The following is a 22,842-nucleotide window of genomic DNA, read 5'->3' on the forward strand; positions in this document are numbered from 1 at the left end:
AAAAACGAAACAAGAAGAAAAATGAACATCTGTGTACCCAGTGCCCAAGTTAAGAAGCATTACAAGAGAATTAAATCTTCTTCACACCCCAATAGCAACAAAAGAAATAGACCCTTAGAAATATGTCTATTAAGCAAGATGAGTAAGTTCTAGTGATCCACTATACAACACTGTACCTACAGTAGACAACACTGTGCTGTACATGTAAACATTTGTTAATAGGTAGATTGCATGGTAAGTGTTCTAACCATAATGACATAAAATAAAATAAAGAAGAAATATGTTTAAGAAAAATGCATAAGATCTTTAGGGGGAAATTAAGAAAACATTAAAAATATAAAAGATATAAACATAAAGTGTATAATATAAAATATATAAAAACTTAGATAAGCCATGGATAAGTAGAAAGATTTAATATAAAAAGTCAATTCTCTACAAATTATTTTTATGTTAACTGCATTTTTAATGGAACTAGAACAACTAATACAGACATTTTTACAGAAATGAAAAAGTCCAAGAACATCCAGGGGGAAAAAAAAAGTGGTGGACCTTTACATGACAGGTGTAACCCATTGCAAAGATTTATACAAACTGGAGTATTGGTGAAGGGATATACTAAGATATTAAAAAATAGAAATGAGCCCAGCTGGTGTGGCTCAGTGATTGAGCATAGAGCTATGAATCAGGAGGTCACGGTTCTATTCCCAGTCAGGGCACATGCCCAGGTTGTGGGATCAATCTTCAGTATGAGGTGTGCAGTGGGGAGCCAATCAATGATTCTCTCTCATCATTGATGTTTCTCTCTCTCTTCCTCGTTGAAATCAAGAAAAATATATTTTAAAAATATATAAGCGAATATTCAGAAACAGAACCAGATTTAGAAGGAAATTTTATTCCTAAAAATACAGCATTTCAAATTCTGCATCTACTATTATTATCTCCTTTACCTTTTTCTCTACTTCCACTCCAGACCTAAAACCCTGTATGAAGCTCAGATTCAGCTATGATGGAGAGTTCTTCCTTTACACACACACACACACACACACACACACACACACAACCCTCATCATTTCACCAGGAGTTCCCACAAGTTTCACCTGGGCTACACACAGCAGCATTCCTGATGGTTAGGATGCTAACAATCTTTGAAGGTTTTAGTTTTGTACTTGTTTTTTAGAAATGCTAGCTTCTTCCCCTGCACCAATTTTAGCCTTTCCTCTGAGACTAACTGGGATTCCCTAAATGCATAAACTCCTAAAACAGCTGATTCTCCCTAGGTGGGGAAAATGATAATCATTATTCTGAATTGGCTGTTTTCTTTTACCACTATATGCCTTAATGCTTTTACTGCATATATATATGTATTCTTAAACAATATAAAGTATCATGGTCAATACCTAAAATTTTTACATAAATTATGTGTCCTTTTCAATCTTTTTTTTAGTGATTATTTTAAAAACAGTATGTATCCATGTTGATACACGTAGCATTAGCTCACAACCTGAGTAATCTTTATAATATAACTAGAGGCCCGGTGTACAAAATTCATGCACGAGAGGGGGGGTGTGTACCTCAGCCCAGCCTGCACCCTCTCCAATCTGGAACCCCTTGAGGGATGCCGGGATCGGGCCTAAACGGGCAGTTGGACATCCCTCTCACAATCCAGGACTGCTGGCTCCCAACTGCTCGCCTGCCTGCCTGCCTGCCTGCCTGATTGCCCCTAAATGCTTCTGCCTGCCAGCCTGATTACCCTCTAACCACTCCCCTGCCAGCCTGATCGATGCCTAACTGCTCCCCTGCTGGCCCAATTGCCCCTAACTGTCCTCCCCTGCTGGCCTGGTCACCCCTAACTGTCCTCACCTGCAGACCTGGTCACCCCTAACTTCCCTCCCTTACCAGCCTGGTCCCCCCCAACTGTCCTCCCCTGCAGGCCTAGTTCCCCCCAACTGCCCTCCCCTGCTAGCCTGGTCACCACCAACTGCCCTCTCCTGCAGTCCTGGTCACCCCTAACTGCCCTCCCCTGCTGGCCTGATTGCCCCCAACTGCCCTCCCCTGCTGGCCATCTTGTGGCAGCCATCTTGTGTCCACATGGGGGCGGCCATCTTGTGTGTTGGAGTGATGGTCAATTTGCATATTACCTCTTTATTATATAGGATTCCCTGATACTTTTTATAAGCCTGAAGTAATGCTTAATGTGTCTTTTAAAAGGATAAACATATGGGAGGTAAGGAAGTAGACATGGCAAATAACATTTTGAGGAGTTGCTTATAAAGGAAAACAAATAAATAAAATGTTAATGAAAGAAGGAAAAACTAAAAGATTACATAACATCTAGGGAGGTGTCTATAAGAAGGAAAATTTCACAGCATACTCATATGCTTTTAGGAAACAGACCAGTTAAGAAGAAATAAACAATAAAGGAGAGACAGGAAATAATCAAGAGTAAAGAAAATAAAGACAAGAGTAAAATTCTTATTGAGGTCAGAGAGAATGGGATACTGTGGTCAAGAAGGGATCACAGGGAAAGTTGACCCATTGCAAGAGGAAGGAAAGCAGGTTCTGAGTGTGTAGATGCTGGGAGGGTGATAGACTGAGAGATAGGAAGATAATGGAGTCTTTTCTAATTGTATCTGCTGCATCAATTTCATTAGAGATACAGTCATTAGAGAGAGGAGAAAGACAGGTGTTTAAAGTTTGAGGAAGGCCAAGACCGTGAGGAATATAATCTGAGAGAGGAGGGGTTTCAATTAACTCAAAAACTGGAATAAAATTGCCTGGCAGTTCTGAGGGTCCTGCTGATATTTGTGAGCAGAAAATGAAAGTAAAATAAGTGAGCGTGGTGTGTTTTTCTTCAGCCATGCCATGTTCCTGTGCTTGAACGAAACAGAAAGTTGGCTCTATCAGGTTCAGCCTCTTAGAAAATAAGTCTGAGGAGGCTAAGGAAGCTTAAAAAATGTATGCAGGAGTCCATGGAGTGACGGGTTATGAACACTGTGTAAAGTTAATGGATTGAATGTCCCCATGTGGTACAGATTTATCAAAGAAGGGGAACTAGAAAAAAATGAGCCAGGAAGAGATGATGAGGTGGTCAGAGATTAAGAGGCTTCAAAGAAAGCTGTTAGAAGCTTGCAGTTATCAGCAATGACAAAATCTAGTTACAACCAAGAAAGTCAGTAGCTATAAGAATATGATCATTAGAAATGAGGGCTGAAAATGACTTTAAGTCCTTTGGAAGTTTTCACTTCACTGTTGGAATTAACAGGACTCCAGATCAAGTGAAATGCCAGAAAACACACACACACACACACACACACACACACACACACACACACACACACACAGCTCTTTAATGCTATGTTTATGAGGTTGGAATAAATGTACTATAACCTAAAAGTTTGCATTTCCTAAGAATTTCTGATGAAATATTTTGTTTCTTTTATTTATTATAGACTTGAAAACCAAATTGTTCTTACCAGAGAGTTTATATTCCTGATATTATAATAATTTAATCATATAAAACAAAGATTTGCTGGTGGGGCTCTGAATATTAGGTATACTGGGTGTGTAAATTCAAGAAATAGCGATCTAACAAAAGGAGCCTAAAGCCTCGCTCTCTAACAAACTTATGAAAGTAATTATACCTTTATTGAAGTTACACCATTCTCAAACCCCTGCTGCTTCTTAAAGATGGTTATTTTCTACTTAAAGAAAACAGACAGGCTTTAGAAGAATAGCTGGTGTTAAGTAATATTACAAGATTTAATCAGGTTCTCTGTGCAGCTTATACAACAATGGTATAAATATTTTAACCCAAATAGTAAAAGACTCAAAGGTTTGAAGAACATCAACAATCCAGAATGGCTGTTTAGAGTAGCTCACTAATTGGAGTAACAACTCACAAGATTTTAGGAGGACAGGATAGAGGGGAAAAGGGAAAGTCTTTCACTGGCCACGATTATTCCCAGAACATATCATTAGCACAGGCCTTCCCAGGCTTTGCACAGCCATGGCTCGGGTGCAAGATAGCATTAATAGAGTTGCATAATGTAAGACGAGACAAAATGTCAAGAACCATCTTTTAAAAAGTGTTAGGGCAGAAAGCAGGCAGAATTGTAGGAGCAGCTGCTTGGATTAGGTGGCGGAAGCAAGTTGATGACAGACATATCTTTCAGGATTGCTCTTTGCCCTCGGGTTTGATCTCTAGTTTATTCAGGGGTATGAATGCTCTAGGGAAAGTGTTTAAATAGCTCCTCCTGACACAAACTGACTTATATCCAAAATCTAATTTGCATTGTGCATTTGGAAACATCCATTTCCAATAGGCAGATGACAGGCGATAAGGGACTCAAAACAAGAAGAGTCCCATAGGGAAAAACAACCACAGATCTCAATGAATGATCTGGCATCTTTTAGTCTGCAGTTTTAGTAACATCTTGCCCTCTCCAGTTACCCACAGAAGACACAGATTTTCCACTATACACTGTTAACAACAGGCCTGAACACTAATTTGCATTGCCCACAGTCTTTTCTGTATAAAACCATTGTCTTTCTTTTATTAGCTAGTTAACTCATCCTACAATGATTAATTCAAATCTTAGCCCTAACTTGTTTGGCTCAGTGGATAGAGCGTTGGCCTGCGGACTCAAGGCTCCCAGGTTCGATTCCGGTCAAGGGCATGTACCTTGGTTGCGGGCACATACCCGGTGGGGAGTGTGCAGGAGGCAGCTGATCGATGTTTCTTTTTCATCGATGTTTCTAACTATCTCTCTCCCTTCCTCTCTGTAAAAAATCAATAAAATATATTTAAAAAAATAAATAAATAAACAAATCTTAAACATTCTATATTACCTTTTCTAATTTCTAAACTTAAGACATAATTAATATTTGTATCATCTTAGCACTAGATACATGTGTGAATGTGTAAGCATTTACAACATTGTATGTTTCTAGTTATACATGTGTATGTCCCGCCAATTAAGGACTCTGAGGCTTTGAATCACCTTATACATCACAGCACGTGTTAAGTGCTCCAAAGATGTTGGTTGAATATATTTGCCACCACTATTTTATTAAAAAATATTCTGGATTGCCACAATCAAGAAAGGCATTCACTTAGTATGGCTAATGCATTTCCATTTGCTTTATAACTTATTCCTGAAATTATCAATTAGAGAAGAGAATATGCTTTTAAATCTCAAGTGGCTGAAAGCATTACAGAATATCTACTAAAATACTAGAAAAAAAGTGGCATTCTACTAAACAAGGGTTATAGATACAACTACCAAATTTTTTACATATTTGTAATGCCTAGAAAGAGTCTGTGGACTCATGGGACCTTAACAGTAGACCCATCAGAGCAGGTGGGCCAAACCTCAAAAGATTTCTAAAATGATCTAGTGGTATATAAAACAAATATCCTAAAGACTGCCAAAGACTTTATGGCAGTACAACTCAGAGACTCATTTCACTAGTGAGGTGGAGGTGATAGTAGGAAAAAAACCCACACTATTGGAATTGACAGTATTCATAACATATTTGATATGAAATAAATGGAAAAAGTTACAGCTCTGTTAGCTGGAGGTTCAGTCTGAGTTGGCACAACAACCAGCCAGCCAAAAATTTAATTGGCAGCTTTTGGAAGTGAGAAGGTCATAGAAGAGCTTATAACCTTTATGCACATCCCAAGTACACTGGGGAACAACGGGGAATGAACAGGAAAGACCCAAGAGTGCTGGTGGAACGTAAAATATGAGGCAGGCATAAAATTGAAGATTGAATGCGCTTCCCGACCCACACACATGTACATATGCAGAGGGGAGAAACCTTAAGGGCTCAAGGTGTTTTCCTAAATGCTATGTTTAGTCATAGGCTGACAACTATGTTATACAGATCAGAGATGACCTTTTGAGAAGCCATTGTCTAAAATGCCTAGTATTCAACAATTTAAAAAATGAATCATTCAAATAAACAGAAAAGTATGACTGATTCTCAGGGAAAAATAGCAGTCAATAAAAACTGACTCTGAAATGACTCAGATGTTAGATTTAGCAGGCAAAGACCTCAAAGATGCTATTATAAATAGGTTTAAATAATTTAAATAAAAATTAAAGAAAAACATGACAACTACTCAAAAATAGAATTATCAAGAGAAATATAACCTATTAAAATGTAACTAAATGGATTCTATAATTGAAAAATACAACAACAAAATGAAAAATTTACAAGATGGGCTCAGCAATCGATTTGAGAAGGCTGAAGGAAGAAACAGTGAAACCTGAAGACAGATCAAAAAGAGAGAACTCATGGACATGGACAACAGTGTGGTAATTGTGGGGGTGAGGGCATAGTGGAAGAAGGCATAGAGGAGATAAGTGGTGATGAAAAAAATAAAATTAAAAATAAAGCATAAAAATTATACAAGTAATGAAAAAAAATAGCCTGCTTTAAAAAAAGAAGAGAAAACATAGTAAACAGCCACTGAGACCTCTAGGATAACATTAACTGTATTAAAATAAGTTTAGCCCTAGCTGGGTTTTCTCAGTGGATAGAGCATCAGCCTGTGGACTGAAGGGTCCTTGGTTTAATTCTGGTCAAGGGCATGTACCTGGGTTGCAGGCTCCCGGCCCTGATCAGGGGCATGCGGGAGGCAACCAATCAATGTGTCTCTCTCTCACATTGGTGTTTCTCTCTGTCTCTCCCTCTCCCTTCTACTCTCTCTAAAAATCAATGGAAAAAATACCCTAGGGTGAGGATTAAAAATAAATAAATATAAGTTTAATAGGAATTCTAGAAGGAAAGAAGATAGAAAAAATGTGCAAAAATAACTGAAAATTTGCCAAATTTTATGAAAAACATTAATCTACAGATCCAAAATCTTCAATGACCCCAAAGTATGATAAATACGAAGTGACCCATGACCCACACCCACTTGTGTAAGCCAACCAGTCTGTGGTATTTGTTATGGCAGCCCAAGCAAGCATATACTAGGAAATAACTATGTTAACAGGTGATATTGCAGATGAAGTAGACACTTCACATGCTATGTCATTATATAAATTCCCCCATCCTTACTTAGCCACAATCATAAAAACAAGAGAATGAAAGCCAAATGGACTGAAATTAAATGTTGGAAGATGAAAGCTAGAAAAAAAAAAAAAAAGCTCCAGTGAATTTATGGACTGAGATTTGTAGCATCATCATAAATATAGAGGGTGACCACATTTTATTACATTTGCATAATTAAAAAAGTAAACAGATAGTCAGAGACTTCCTCCCAAATGTTAATGGTGGCACTAAGAGATCCTTAGAAGACCTGGCTACCTGTTCTGGTTGGCCCCTAATCAGTTGCCTCATGTCATTCTGGAACATCAAATTGCCAGTGTTTTTCATTTCTTCTTTTGTTTTTAGTGTGTATTTTCAAAATTTTTACAGTAAAAAGGTGTTAATTTTTTATTAGAAGTTATTTAAAATAAGGCTTTTGTAATAGGTTACCTCTAATACTTTATTCTTTACCATTAGAATTTGCCAGTGTCTCATATTTCTTATACCTTGGAATACTATCTTTTTAAAATCCTCTTTAATCCCTTACCTGCATAATTAAAATTTTATTGTTAAAGTACCTGTTCATATTTTTAAAATTAAGGGAAAATCATGATATGCTTCCCATTTAATAACATAAAGCTACATCATGAGAAAGCAGCAGAAAATGCAGTGTTGTCTGTGGTAAAAAAAGGTGTGCTCCCAAGAGCATAAGGCCCAAATACAGTAGGTCTGCCACTAACTAGTCAGGGAGTCTAAAATAATTCACATTCCATCTCAGGCCAGTTTCTTCATCCTATATAATAAAAGCCTAATATGCTACGTGTCCGGTCATCTGGTCATCTGTTCAACCAATCAAAGCATAATATGATAATGATATGCTAAGGCCGTTCAACCGCTCGCTATGATGTGCACTGACCACCAGGGGGCAGACAGTCAACCGGTGACCAGTTGCTATGATGTGCACTGACCACCAGGGGGCAGATGCTCTGACTGGTAGGTTAGCTTGCTGCTGGGGTTCAGCTGATCAGGACTGAGCAAGATAGGCTGGACATGCCCTGGAGTCCTCCTGCGGTCCCTCCCTAGCTGGCCAACTAACTATCCCTCCCTGGCCCCAATCATGCACCGGTGGGGTCCCTCGGCCTGGCCTGAGCCCTCTCACAATCTGGGACCCCTAGGGGGATGTAGGAGAAGCCAGTTCTAGCCCGATCTGCAGGCCAGGCCGAGGGATCCCACTGGTGCAGAAATTCATGCACCGGGCCTCTACTATATACACTGAGTGGCCAGATTATTATGATCTCTGAATGCATAATAATCTGGCTACTCAGTGTATATCCTATATAATAAAAGGCTAATATGCAAATTGTCCCCTTGACCAGGAGTTCAACCAGCAGGCAGGCCTGCCAACTGCCCATGTCCCCACCCCCTGGCCAGGCTGGCCGGACCCCACCCATGCAGGAATTCATGCACTGGGCCTCTAATATATATATGTTCATATATATGTATTTATACACACACACACACACACACACACACATATGTACTGAGTGGCCAGATTATTATATGTTCAGAGATCATAATAATCTGGTCACTCAGTGTATATAATATATCAGGTACTTTATGTGTTTTTTACGTTTTGTGGGGGTTTTCTGTTTGTTTTTGTCTAGGGTTGCATAGTCAAAACAGACTTCTCTTCATGATTGTTTTCTGTTCACTGTAACTCAGAAAATAAACTAGAAGTTCCATTTACATGTTGCAAAATTAGAACAACAATGTGTTATTTTCCATACTTTCAGATATGCTATTCTATTGTTATCAGTTTGATTCAATGAGTATCAAGTAAAAATGCTCACGTTTGCATAACCTCCAACTTTTAAGATCAGCCTTTACATGCAGCCTAAAGTTTCATTCTTCCACAAGAAGATTTTTCAGATGAAAATCATGTCCACAGTCACAAATTCTTTTTTGTTTACCATAGTGATAAGAATAAAGAATTTTAAAAAGGCTAAAAATGCCTGAACACATACATGCAGTTTTAGAAATTTAACCTACTTGGTGTCATACACTGAAGAAGTTAATCAATTGAATTAACTACATATGCATTAGATGAAATATTCTACTGAATGAAAAAATGTGTAGGTTGCACATCCGGAATTATTATCATAATCAAAGAAGTCATTCTGAATGAAGATGACTGACAACCTAAAATGCATAAAATCAGATTCTCTTAAAAATGGAATATATTCCAGAAGCAAGTAAAAAAAACACCATTAATTTAACTCCATTTTCCATAATTTTTTTCTTTCCATTATTTAGAATATTATCATTTTAAATGAAGTTTCCTATGCACCAAAATAATTTTTCTAACTGGTTGGAGCAACAAAATTGGACATATATTTAAAATTATGTTAGAATGGCTCCTTTCTATAAAGCAAAGCTTCCCAAATTTAGGCATTATAATAAAACAATATGATTTTAAACCAAGTTTTCTTTTGAAAATTTTAGTTTTTATGAGCTATTTAATTGACTCAATCATTCACAGAAAACCTACTATAGTTCAAAGCTTTAAGCTAGCTACAAAATATCTGGAGTACTTGCTGTCAAAAATGCTATAATCATTCATTTTTCATAACATTGACTTTTAAAGTATCTCCCATAGTGAAATGGAAAGAGCACTGAACTTCACTTGAAGAGACCAGGAAAAAGTTCCAGCTCTATTAATGAGCTTATAAAAGTCTCTTTCTAAGTCTCAGTTCTCTCATTTGTAAAAATGAGCATAAAAGAATGAGTGTATCTACTCCTCTAGAAGACAGGTCATTATGATAGTAAAAAGAGATGATATGGGTGTAAATCAATAAATGACATTTAATAAATAACCTCTATAAAAAGGAGTCATTATAGTCCAGCCTATGTGACTTAGTGGTTGAGCATCGACCCATGAACCAGAAAATTGTGGTTCGATTCCCGGTCAAGATACATGCCTGGGTGCAGGCTTTATACCCAGTAGGGGGTGTGCAGGAGGCAGCTGATCCATAATCTCTCTCATCACTGATGTTTCTATCTCTTTCTCCCTCTCCCTTCCTCTCTATGTAATCAATAAAAACATTTTTTTAAAAATGAGTCTTTATATAATTAGGTTCAATATTTTTAACACCTTCAAAATAATTACTAAAATTTATTTTTATAATTAAGTATAGTTAAAATTATTTAAGAATAACAGTAGCAAAGATTTACTGAGCACTTATAATAGAAAACACATTTCCCATGAATTATTTCATTTAAACCGCTCAACAGTCCAATGACTTAAATAGTATTACCTTCCTTTTATAGTTGAGCAAAATAAGGCTTATCAAAGATAAATTATCCAAAGACATACAACTAGTAAATGGTGGAGCCAGGAATTAAACCCAGGAAAGCTAATTCCAGAGCCATGCTCCAGATCTAAGCCTTTATGATATACTCCAAAATAACCAGTAGAGAAAATATCTCTATAAAACTTAATTTTTTTAAAAAAAGAAAAAGAAAAGCTTATATTTCAATTACTAACAATAATCAGTATGTTTCTGAAATGCCTAATTAATTCAATTTTGCTATATTTAATTTTTTCATTTTATTATTATTTATTATAAAATAGAAATAGTTTAAATATACAACAGTAAATACATTATAGATGATCCATATGACAGATTATTATAAGGCATTTATGGCTTGGAAACTTATGAGTATTTCTAAGCAAAAAGAACAGATTTTCAAACACATAGAAAATAATCTCAATTTTCATAAAACAATGTCTTATGCACAGAAAAAAAATGGATAGACTTCAAATGTCGCTATTTCTTAGCAATTTTATGTATTTCCGTATCACAAATTTTCTAACATAAACATGCAATGTCTTTATCACCAGGAAGAAAAAGTTACTTGAACAAACCACCTAATCATGACCACTGCAGCACGAAGTGATTTGGATGCTTCTGCTCGTCTGTGAACAAATGTTCATTAAGAGTCTAGAAAAGCATTCTACATACGAGAGATACAGCACTGCAAAGCCAAGTCCGTAGGTAAAGCATTAGGTAAATTTACACTGAGAACCAATGAAAGACGAGAACTTCAACCCCATAATGAGTCTTCAACCTTGTCACTCTGACCTGAATCACACCTTTCTAGGAGCATGTGAGCTCTATTCTTCCATTTAAAAAGATCCTGATACGTTTGTTTACCTTTTTTTCCCCCTCAATTAAATTGTGGATACATCCATGCATCCTCTCTAACTGTGGTAGCAAGCCATACCATTAGTATGAACATAGAAAGAAAAGTTGAGAAGTATCTCAAGGAGTTAAGGAAAATCCATAGATTTTTTCACATCTCAATGACAATTTTATACCCCATTACTAGTGTTTACTAGTAGAGAAGGGAGAAATGTCACTCCACTTAAATAGTCTCATACAACACTATCTGTTCATTTATTTATTTTCTAACTATAAAATTCTATTACATTGAACTATTATATTACTGTAAAAACTACTATATTGAAATAGTTTACAATGTTTAAACATTTATGTTCATTGGTACCAAATGTAACTATCTATGAGAAAGCTTATTAGCATCAGTATTTAAAATATGGTGGTTTAAAATACACTCAGATGTAGCTTATAGCAAAAAATACATTAAAAGCTTAAAGAGCGAAAATCACCTCCTCCATCCACCCAAGAAAGTTCATTGTATGAACTTATTTTAAACTTTAAATCTGTTTCTTCATATATATTAAAATCAGACAAAAAATAAGTTTGGGAAAAAGGACTTATAAGTTTAATAGAAGAGAGGAAAGGAAGGAAAGAACAAGGGAGGAAATAGACAAGAAGGAAAAAGAGAAAAGAAAAGGAAAAGAGGGGGCGGGGGGCGGGGGTGGAGAATGGAGAAACTACTTGCCTCTATGGACCAGGTCCCAAACCTGATCAATTTGCTGCAGTGTTGGGTAATGACCACAGTCATTGAAGTACTTAAGGAGCTCACTTCTTTCTAATCCTTGCCAATCTTGTCTCTTAGCAAACATTGTTTCGTAGACTAAAAAAGAGGTGGGGGGGAGACCAAAGAAAATACTTTCTTTAAAAATAATATATCAAGTACAAACCACCTAAAAGTTTCATCTGGATTTGAAGGAAATTTAACCCCAGTTTTATTTTTATGTTTAGTGTTCAGCCTCCATACTTAGAGTAGCACTGTGTCAACCTCCTACAGACGGTTAGAAGGAAGATAAATTTGGATTTGCTTCCCCAAAGAGAACACTGTTGTCCTTTGGCCTGCTTTACATGACAGTTGTCTACAGACCCTACATACATGAATCCTTAAACTATATCTTAAGACATAGCTTCTAGGTCAGGATTTCTGGGGGGCCTGACTTCTGCTGACTCACTTCAGTATTCATTGCTTATTAGTTGCCCTGATTTTTTTCACCTCTTTTTGACTTCTACACATTCTAACTACTTGAATTTCTGATTCTACTTTGAACTGATATTCTACTTCTGATTTGGCCCCTAAATGGAATGATGTACACTTTTTTGCTGACTTCCTGTATTCTTACTTCCTAGTTTAAGGTACTTGGCTATTGCTGGTTCAAGCCTACCACAGAAAACCACCCAGTTGGGCCTTCCCTCACCTATTTCCCATACATGGCATGATTCAGTGGTTAGAAAATGACCAAGAGAAATGACACATACATTTTGTAAGTGTAGTTTGCCATAAACATTTTATTTTTTCTTTTCGAAATGGTGATATTGAGACTCTATTCTTAGGTTTATGGATTAGCCCAAGAAGCTAATTGTTAACTAGCATTTACAGGATGGTGGGTTTCGACTCAGTGTAGGTTTAGCTCTGAAATATTCACTCTGGATGTCTGGATGACAAAGGTACCAGAGAGGTTTCTAACAAAAGTTAATGTGTCATCTTGGCACTCAACATATGGACTTCAACTTTCTGTTCATTCATTCATTCATTTGAGGTGGACAGTCATGAGACATTGACAAATTCAAGCAGTATTTAGTGATTGCCTAAATATGAGTAGCTATTGCAGATCTTGAAGCTCAGCAGCAAGTTCATATTCAGTATATCGATGACTTTTTCTCTCATTTCAAATAAGCAAACTAGACTAGTTGCTATTGGTGCCTCCATCCATATAGCCTTGTGCCTTACATTTCTGTGCATGCAGACCTGACTTTTCATTGCCAGCATCTGTACTTCATTGCCTAAGGGCTCCCTCTGGCTGCTGGACTCCACTCTGCCCACCTGAGGAGACGCCAGAAGTTCCAGGAAATTGAGGCCCGAACTGGAGCAGCCCTCAACCACTGACTGGGGGAGTTGATGGACAAAGACCCAGCAGGTGAGGCAAGTTGGCTGCACTGTTCTCTAGAGGAATTAAGCTCCAGTTGCCCACATGATAATCTGCTTGATAAAAGTCTTTTTTTTTTTTACTTCCATCCCTTCCCTGTCTCACTTCCCCATTCTACTAACAGTATTTCCTGGGATCAACTCACAAATAAGTTTGTTGTACTTGAATTATTGTCTCAGGGTCTGATTCTAGAGAAAACCAAACTAACACAAAGAACATTTTTATTTCTATGTTAAAGTAAATATATTTCTCCTTGAGGTACATATGCCTTTATTAGTTTTTCTTTGAATTAATCTATTTTATATGTCTCACACTAGATCAGACTGATGCACATATTAACATTATGGTTTTTAACTCTATTAATAGAGAATGATGTCTTTAACCTGGAATTAGGCCCCCAAAACAAACATTTGGCAACATACTAGCAGAATTAATATTCTACATAGGTGAAATTAGGGTCCATATAAAACTTAAATCATGACAATTAATGAAATTTTCTGGTCATTAAAAGATAAGGTGCATGGCCATCTGTCAGAGATCAAATATCAACCTAATTAGCAATCAAAATATAGAAAGAATGGAGAATTTTCTAAAGAACATGAAGACAAATAACAACTTGAAAATTCTATGGACTCTTGAGTTACTTTAGACCTCAATGCAAATAGATGCCTTAGTTGGTAATTCTTGAAATCATTCCTTCAGCTAACTTTCTTGTATTGTTCAAATCCTACGCTGGACAGAGCACCCTTGATCTCAACTTGACTAATTGACATCCTTGCCTCATGTCAACCTATCCTCAAAAAATCCTCCAGGGTGATGTGTTCAGATATAAATTGCACCACTGTCCTTGGTTCACAACTCTCTACAGGCTTCCCAACTCAGTCAAGGTAAAATCCAGTGGTCTATAAAGCCTGATGCAACCTGTGTCCCCACTCCCATCTCAATTTGCTCTGCTCTGGCTCACAAACTCTATCCAGTATATTAGTCTCCTGGCTTCCTCCCACAGTAACTGCATCCAACTTCCAGTCTTTATCCTTCTTCTCCCTCTGCCTGGAGCATTTTTTTCTCCCTCACTTTCTTTTAGACTTTTACCCAAATTCTCGGCTAGAAACTACCAGAGTCCAGACTGGAAAACATAACCACATTTGTTTTTTATGTGTAGTCTTTTTTTTTTTTCTCAAACTGAAAAGGTTATATTTAGATGCAAAAATAGTGTAATCTGCAGTTATAAGCCAAAGAGGAGAAATCATGGAAAGAAAGTAAAACGAAGAAAAATGAGCGAAACTATAAAATTAAAAATTAATTTAGTGACAAAGTTTGGGGGAATAAAGGTAAGACAGTAAAAATAGTGGGGGCATTTAGATAAGGAATATGTGATTCTGAAGTCAGTAGCTAAACATAAAGTGAGTGGAAAAGAAGTCAGTGTAATAACTGTAAAGTCCTAGTACATATTTTAATAAAGATTAATATATCTGTACATTCATACTAGACTATGGGATATAAAATTATTATCCATAAAAGAGTATTATTCAAAACATCTTCATTACTTACATTTTTTTCTATCCATCCATTCTTCTAGCTCTGAATAGTTTATAATTTGTCTTGTCCTCCAAAGACCAAGTCGATGTTTAACACGATGGATTAGTCTGTGATACATGTTTATAACTGCTCTCAAACTTGGCCCATGATTCAAAGCCTATAAAATAACAACAAAAACAGTAAAGATCCTTATATATTTTGCTACTTATATTTAACTAGTGACCTGGTGCATGAATTCGTGCACATTGAAAGGAAATTAATTAGAAGAAATATTTTAATATCGCTATTCGCCCTTTCTCTATAATAGAAGTGTCAACCAAATTCACAATCGACAATGACAGATGGAAACACACACATGCAATTGGCGCCAGCAAGAGCATTATATAGAGAGATAAACTTGCTTAATTAGACCTGCTTTCTGATTTAACTAAACTTTTTCCAGCCCAGTGAAGCACTCCATCTTCTCTTTCATGTAATTGTCAGCAACACAGCAATAAATATCAACACAGAGCAGATTATTATTGTAGATCACGTAGGGAGAACAAAGGGTAAAATATTTAACTGCAGCAGTGTTTGACTATATTCTGCACAGTGAGAAAACCTGAAGTCATTTTCAAGGTCCATCAGTTCTTACTTCTTTTCAGTCGGGTCAAGTTTCAAAGGTTTCTAAATATCTGTTTTCCAGCTAATGAAAAGAAAATAGGATTCCACTGAGTCTCCTGTCTACCTACTCCAGGACTTCTGTGAGGATCAAATGAGATGAGGCATGGGAAAACACTTCACAGACATTTGGTGAAATGTTTGCACCTGGCTATAAAGCAAGTCGTGTTCCTGGGCTGAAGAAACTGCAAGGAGGCTAGTCGTCGCTAGGGAGAGGAAGCTGGGCATTGCTACGTGACATCATTACCCAGCATCCACAGTGACCATTTCTGGGCTGGGCTGGGCTGTGGGCCTCATTTTGCACCAGGGGGTCTCGGCAGTGTCAGCTGCAATTTGGTGGGCTGTCGCTCTGGGGTGGTGGCGGGGCCTGCCTCCCACTTGAGGGAAGCTGAATGTTGCTTTGTGAGCGCCAGGTCCACTGTGCCATTTCTCTGTAAATGGCCAGTGCGCGTCACAGTAGCTCCTGCATTGAGCATTTGCCCACAGGTGGTCAGTGCGCATTATAGCGACCGGTCTGACAGACACTTAACATATTAGCATTTTATATATAGAGATTTGAGATTGTCCCTTTCATTTCACTCAATTTCTTAGCTTATGTACACATTTATTGTTTCTTGCCTATGTTGGTTAAATACATGTATTATACAGTGAGGTAATCTCTGAAGGTCAGAGAATTTCATTGAGTTTATTATCATATTCTTGTACTTCCCACAGAATAGAGATTTCAGTGATGGATACTTTCATAGTAGCTTCGTAGGTTGATGTCCAGGATTCTATATGTAGCCTACCGAGCCAGAAAAAGAAAACAAAGTTTTATTAAAGCATTATTCTGTAATGAACAATTTTTACCGAAGCTATACACTCTGGATTCTCAAATTCTTGTATTTTCTTCCTTTTGAAAATTGTATATTCATGTCTTTTACCTAGTTTTCACTGGACTTTTTTCAGGTTATTCATGCTGATTTCTAAAAACTCCATTTTAAAAAGTAACTCTTTTTAGCATATGTGCAAATTATCTTTAGTTTATCTTTCATCTGTGACTATATTTTTCTGCATATTAATTTTCTACACTAATACTTTAAAAAATAAAATATTCATCTATTTTAGGAATTTTTTCTTTCTAAGTAGCCAGTTCCATTTTTATTTATCAATGCAATTATTTTCACATTTTACACTTTCTAGCTCATTCATTTTTCTATGTATCTTGATTAATTCCCCTTTTAGCCTATTTTCTCTGTTCTCAACTTCAATTTTCACTATTTTGTAAGAATGTATTTAAAGGTCATGAATTTGCCTGAGTCAGCTTTCCTTTGATGTGCTTTGCATACCATTTTACAAGTGAATAAAACTGAAGTATAAAATCTTTAAATAACTTTCCTAAGGTCCCATAGCTGGTAAGTTGCAGAATTAGTTTTGAAATGAAACTAATTAAAAGAGCCCACACTTTTAATTATACACTATATTCCTCTTAATTTACTTACACTTAGTATGCCTTACCCATTCTGTGAACTTTTGTTCTGACTTCTTTCCTAGTATATTTCTTTTTATAACACTTATGATTGTTCTCGCTTTTGTCATTTATTTTGTTTCATGTGATTAAGTTTATTTTTATAATTTTATTTTTTTACCTTCACTTAATTTTGTGATTCTTCTCGGAAATTTTTAAATGTTATGCTCAACCGATATTTCTTAAGTTAGCAATAGTATCAATGAAATATGCTTAATTTGCTTGAATTAAAAAAATAATTAACACAATGTCACCACTTTCCTCTTCTCCTTTTCCCTTCTATCTGAATGTCATCAGAATCCAGGCAGATCCTTAATGTTTGCTTATGTCTTTCAACACTTAATAACATTTTCTATGTTTATTTTAATCTGCCTTTTGTTCAATAGGTTCATTAAAAAAATAATAATAATTTGTCAGACTTTTTTGGACTATTCCCCACCCTATGAATCTTAGTGGAAGGCAAAAACCTCCTACAGTTTGAAGCTACAAATCAAATGGTCATGACCCAAGCTCTCTCTGTTGCTAGGATGCAGACACATGATGAAACTTCATCCATTATCTACACCAAATCCACCTTTTGAATCAAAACGAATAATGCTTTTAAAAGTAAAATAGTGGGAAGTCTATTTGTATAGTAGAGCAACCATGGCAGCAATATCCATTTTCCAAGGGCAGTATTTGTGGAGGCCAGAATACCTCAGATTCAGTATCTATATCAGGCTCTTTCTATGCAGGATTTGGCTGGAGCCCTGGGAGCTACATGCATTATATCTTCTTATTTCTGAAATTAGTTCTCAGTCCTCTGCCCAATATTCTCCTCAGTATCTTCCTGCATAAAGCTGTCAGTAGGTTTCTTTTGCTTATAATTGAGAATCAAGCAATGTTTTAAATTAGAACAGGAGCCAAAAGGTCTCAGCTTGGCTTGTGCTGCTTAGACAGATGATGCCATTTACAGAGAGAGCAGGAGTTTTGGGCAAACACCAAAGCCAATTTTAGCATCTTTCCCTCTGAATTTAATAAATATTCTTTCGGGTACATAACTTATTTTATGAGGAAGACCTTCTCAGGTTTGGGGCATTCGGAAGATTAGTCAGGAGGTGTTTATGGTTCAGAAGCTGTGGTTCTTATTCCAGCATGCCTCTCTGTCAGGCTTCTGCATGGAAATATGCCTCAGCTATGATGTTGTGGACACCTCAGGATGTAAATATTTACATTTCCATGCATTTCCCAAGTCACAAATTATCTAAAAACTTGATATCTATAACAGCAATATTGAAATAGAAAAGTCTCATTGGAAATTACTGATTATAATTTTCCAATCCCTGTTAGTCTTAAAGGGTAAATGTATCATACTCATCACACCACAACATGAAAAATAAAAAAGAAAATGTTTTTCAGTGGGTATTTTCAGTCTGCCTTTTGTCTGTTTAAAAATATGTAAAGAATTACTTGCTCATTTGGAGGATTCCATTACCATATAATACTCAGTGGGATTTCATTTATTTGATTTTCTAGCAACAGTAGCCCCTTTTTATGTTTATTAGCCACTTATGTTTCTCCTGCTGTAAAGTACTGGGTCATGTGTTCTGCCTATTGTTTTCTATTATTATGATGGTTTTTATCAGTGTGTAAAAGATACATTTGCATATAACCCTTGTGCAATATTTCAGCAAATATTTCCCCACAGTTTAACTTTTTTTAAAATGTTATCCTATCTAATAAGAGTAATATGCAAATTAACCATCACTCCAACACACAAGATGGCTGCCCCCATGTGGTCAAAGATGGCTGCCCCCATGTGGACACAAGATGGCCACCACAAGATGGCCAGCAGAGAAGGGCAGTTAGGGGGGACCCAGGCCTGCAGGAAGGGCAGTTGGGAGGGACCAGGCCTGCAGGGGAGAGCAGTTGGGGGGGACCAGGCCAGCAGGGAAGGGCAGTTAGGGGCAAACAGGCTGGCAGGGGGGCCATTAGGCATCAATCAGACTGGCAGGGGGGTGGTTAGGGGGTGATCAGGCTGGCAGGCAGAAGCAGTTAGGGGCAATCAGGAAGGCAGGCAGGTGAGCAGTTGGGAGCCAGCAGTCCTGGATCGTGAGAGGGATGTCCGACTGCCCATTTAGGCTCGATCCTACCGGGATCGGGCCTAAACGGGCAGTCGGACATCCCTTGAGGGGTCCCAGATTGGAGAGGGTGCAGGCTGGGCTGAGGGACACACACCCCCTTGCACGAATTTTGTGCACCGGGCCTCTAGTTGACCTATAAGCAGATATCTTGACCATACTCATTGATTGAAGTCTACACTTATCTAAACAAACATGTAAGACAATATCCCAAAGGATCTTTATTCAAAACCTTATAAAAACAAAAAGGAAAAGGTTTTAAAGTGACTAAACCTGTATACAATGAAATAAAAATAAAATATTCTGAAAAGTAATCTTAAGTACATACACATAAACACACATTTAATACATATACAAAACACAAATAACATTACAGATTATTTTTTTATTTACTTCCCCACCCACAGAAGAATTAGTGAAGCCCTTAGCCACAATGTAGCTACAGGACATGTCTCTCTCCCAGGTTTTTTTTTCTTTTTTTCAGGCCTCTTCTCTGTGTCCCCTAACCGTGGTCAGACTGATGACTTTTATTACTTTCTGAAGCACATACTCAAACATTCCTTATCTAATTGATTAGTATAAAGACTAAGTACACATTTTTGATCACCTGTATCACTGAATCTTATTTTCTTCCAATGCACGCTGTAAAACCTTAGCAGTCACTCCTGATGGCCATAGAATTGGTGCCTCTACATGAATGCACCTGTGGATCTCCATGTCGGCTCCCTGATGTGAGCATACCCCAGTTAGATCTATAGGGTCAGAAGGGAGTTTAATCTAGCCTCAGCTTTTTTTAAAAAAATACATGTTTTTATTGTTTTTAGAGAGAAAGGAGGAGGGGTTGAGAGATAGAAACATCGATCGGCTGCCTCCTGCACAGCCCCTACTGGGGATGGAGCCTGAAACCCAGACATGTGTTCTGAATGAGATTCGATTGGTGACCTCTCAGTGCATGGGGCTACTCTGAACCAACTGAGCCACACTAGCCAGGACTTGCCTCAGCTTTTGACAGGACAATTCAATGCCCATGTTGAGCTTGATTTGAAAAAAGAATCCACCATTTTGCAATGATTATTGGCTACTATTGGTATGTCTAATATTTTTAAATTTCTGGAGCCATATAGACTTAGGTTTGTTTGATTCTCAAAATTTGAGTTTGCCACTAGCTAGATGTGTAACTTTAGACAAGACATACTCTCTGTGTCTTACTTTTCATAATTACTAAAGATAATTATACAAGCAGGAGGAATAGTACCACTTCAACTTCGGTCTGGGTTCTTAAAGTGGCCTGGAAATTCATCTGTGTTTTACTAGTCATCTCTCTGCCACTTTCCAAAGAAACTTAATCTCAACAAACACTCACACTCACCATCCATATGCTCACAGAGAATAAATAGATAGCAAGGGAGAAACAAAATTAGTGCAAATTGGTGGCTTTAAAGTAAAAGTAGTCCCAGAACTGCTTTTTGGTTAAGGATAAGCCAGGCCTTTTGTTCAGAGTCTCCAGCTTGACACAATCAGCAAAGTAGATTATTCATAACATTTTCTTAATCCAAAGAATGCAGATAGAACATTACTGAGAAAAATCATGGATTTATTGACCAGATGATGACTCAAATTTTTACTTACTTGAATCTACATTAGATATATTATAAACACCTCATAATATTTAACATATGGCCCTAACCGGTTTGGCTCAGTGGATAGAGCGTCGGCCTGTGGACTAAAGGGTCCCAGGTTCGATTCCGGTCAAGGGCATGTACCTTGGTTGCAGGCACATCTCCAGTAGAGGGTGTGCAGGAGGCAGCTGATCGATGTTTCTCTCTCATCGATGTTTCTCTCTATCCCTCTCCCTTCCTCTCTGTAAAAAAAATCAATAAAATATATTTAAAAATATATATATTTAACATATGCTTTACCTTGGTCAATATTCTGTGGTATCTTCTGCGTTCTAGCCACCCTCTGACATAAGCCTGCATGATAGTGATCATTCTAATTGTTTTTTTGGTGATTATAGATCTCGTCCTTTCCCGGAATACTTGGAAAATTTCTATGTGTGGCCCAATTCTTTTAACTTTGCTGTCAAGTTTACTGGTTTTACTTTGACTAGAAGGTAACCTAAAAATAAAATACAAAATGTTTTATTAGAGTTAATTAAAAAAACACTTTTAAAAAGTCTTAAATTCATTTCACTGATGAGTATATTGAAATAAGAAACATGTCATAATGTGTACACAGAATTTATATACATTGCTTAAACTTGTCAATGGGGTTCTTCAAAGAAGATTGAATGTACCACAATCAATATAGCCTGTATAAAATTAACCTTCTGGAAAAAGAAAACTCAAAATAAAGTGAGCTTCTCAAAGCTTATTCACAACTATACAAAAGAGAGAAATAGAATCCAAGGAAAATAGTATTTTCATACGACGAGACAAGTTAGTCAAAAAAATTATACTGTCCCAGAAGCTATTAAGAAAGACTACTTCATACTGATATGGTGGTGCTATTCTACTTAGCAACCTTCTGAAAATTAATTTCATTTTCCAAATACTATCAACTGAGTGGTATTGGTGGGGTCACGGACTACAGGATCGCAGAAGTGAGGGATCATACTGGAAACGAGGACAAGCCCTGCAATACTGATATTGACAGCCCCTGCAGTGACAAGAACATATGAAAAAAACTGCAGACTTTCTATCATGCACAGATGCTCGCTCTGTAACTTTAGTATTCTTGCACCTGCATTTTTCCTTTGTATATCTGTTGAATTTTTTTACATAGCAGTCAGTTTTTCAATGTCTTCCAAAGTCCAGTTTCATTGTAATGTAAATACAAAAGGTTTTTTATTCTTTTTAATTGCTTTTGATTCTGCAACTTGTCACAACTGATGTTCCAATGAGACGCCCAGGTGAACTTCACCAGGCTGAGGCTTGCCCTAAAGTGCACTGCCTAGAGACCTCTGAATCCCAGGCCCAACTTTCATAATCCCCACAGTGAAAGGCACTGACTCTGTTTCTGCTTTTTTCTCCCCCCTGAGTCTGTTTTGATGTCTTCATTAAGCTGGTTCTTAATGCGTCTTGTTGTGTTTTATACAAAGCCATTATTTTTCTTTACTTAGTGACAGAAATGTTGGGGGTCTGATTTTCATTGTTCGACCCATCTAGTCTCTTTTGGGCAATATATGACAGAGAATCCCACATCAGTCTTTTTCATTATCTTTTTACCTCTTTGCCTTGCAGCTTGTGGCATGTTGTGAAATACCCTGTATCATGTTGTCTGAATATCAGTATAGCTAAAATCATTCAAGAGATAATTTTGGGCTCACTATAACGGATGTCAGCTGCAAATCATGAGATGTTCATAATAAGCATTTCTTGGAGATCCTTTTTGTCTGCTTGACCTTCCTACTCCCAAGTAGCCACAACTGACCAGTGACATTGCTCAGGAACTAAAAATTATATTCCACATTATATTCGACCTATTGCTAAAGATGTAGTATTTAGACTGTTGGTTTCTTTGTGCTTGTATATATAAATGAAAAATGTCCTTGTTCTCGCCTTGTACAGTTTCTAGTAAATGTAACTCTTTTGTGC

At 37.1% G+C, this 22,842-nt stretch overlaps 1 protein-coding gene across 1 annotated transcript in view; it reads right to left on the reverse strand.

Moving 5' to 3' along the window:
- The window catches only part of IQCM (IQ motif containing M), a gene marked incomplete at both ends in the record, with an annotated part of 135,192 nt that extends 112,672 nt beyond the window's left edge, over nucleotides 1-22,520 (reverse strand). Inside the window, 4 exons of the mRNA XM_080675392.1 lie at nucleotides 11,965-12,099; nucleotides 14,972-15,116; nucleotides 21,166-21,364; nucleotides 22,474-22,520. Of these exons, the coding sequence (XP_080531518.1) occupies nucleotides 11,965-12,099; nucleotides 14,972-15,116; nucleotides 21,166-21,364; nucleotides 22,474-22,520 (526 nt within the window). The remainder of the gene's footprint in view (nucleotides 1-11,964; nucleotides 12,100-14,971; nucleotides 15,117-21,165; nucleotides 21,365-22,473) is intronic.
- Nucleotides 22,521-22,842: the final 322 nt, after the last annotated feature.

This window comes from Plecotus auritus (assembly GCF_963455305.1).
Source record: "Plecotus auritus genome assembly, chromosome: 6".
NCBI classification, from domain to species: domain Eukaryota; kingdom Metazoa; phylum Chordata; class Mammalia; order Chiroptera; family Vespertilionidae; genus Plecotus; species Plecotus auritus.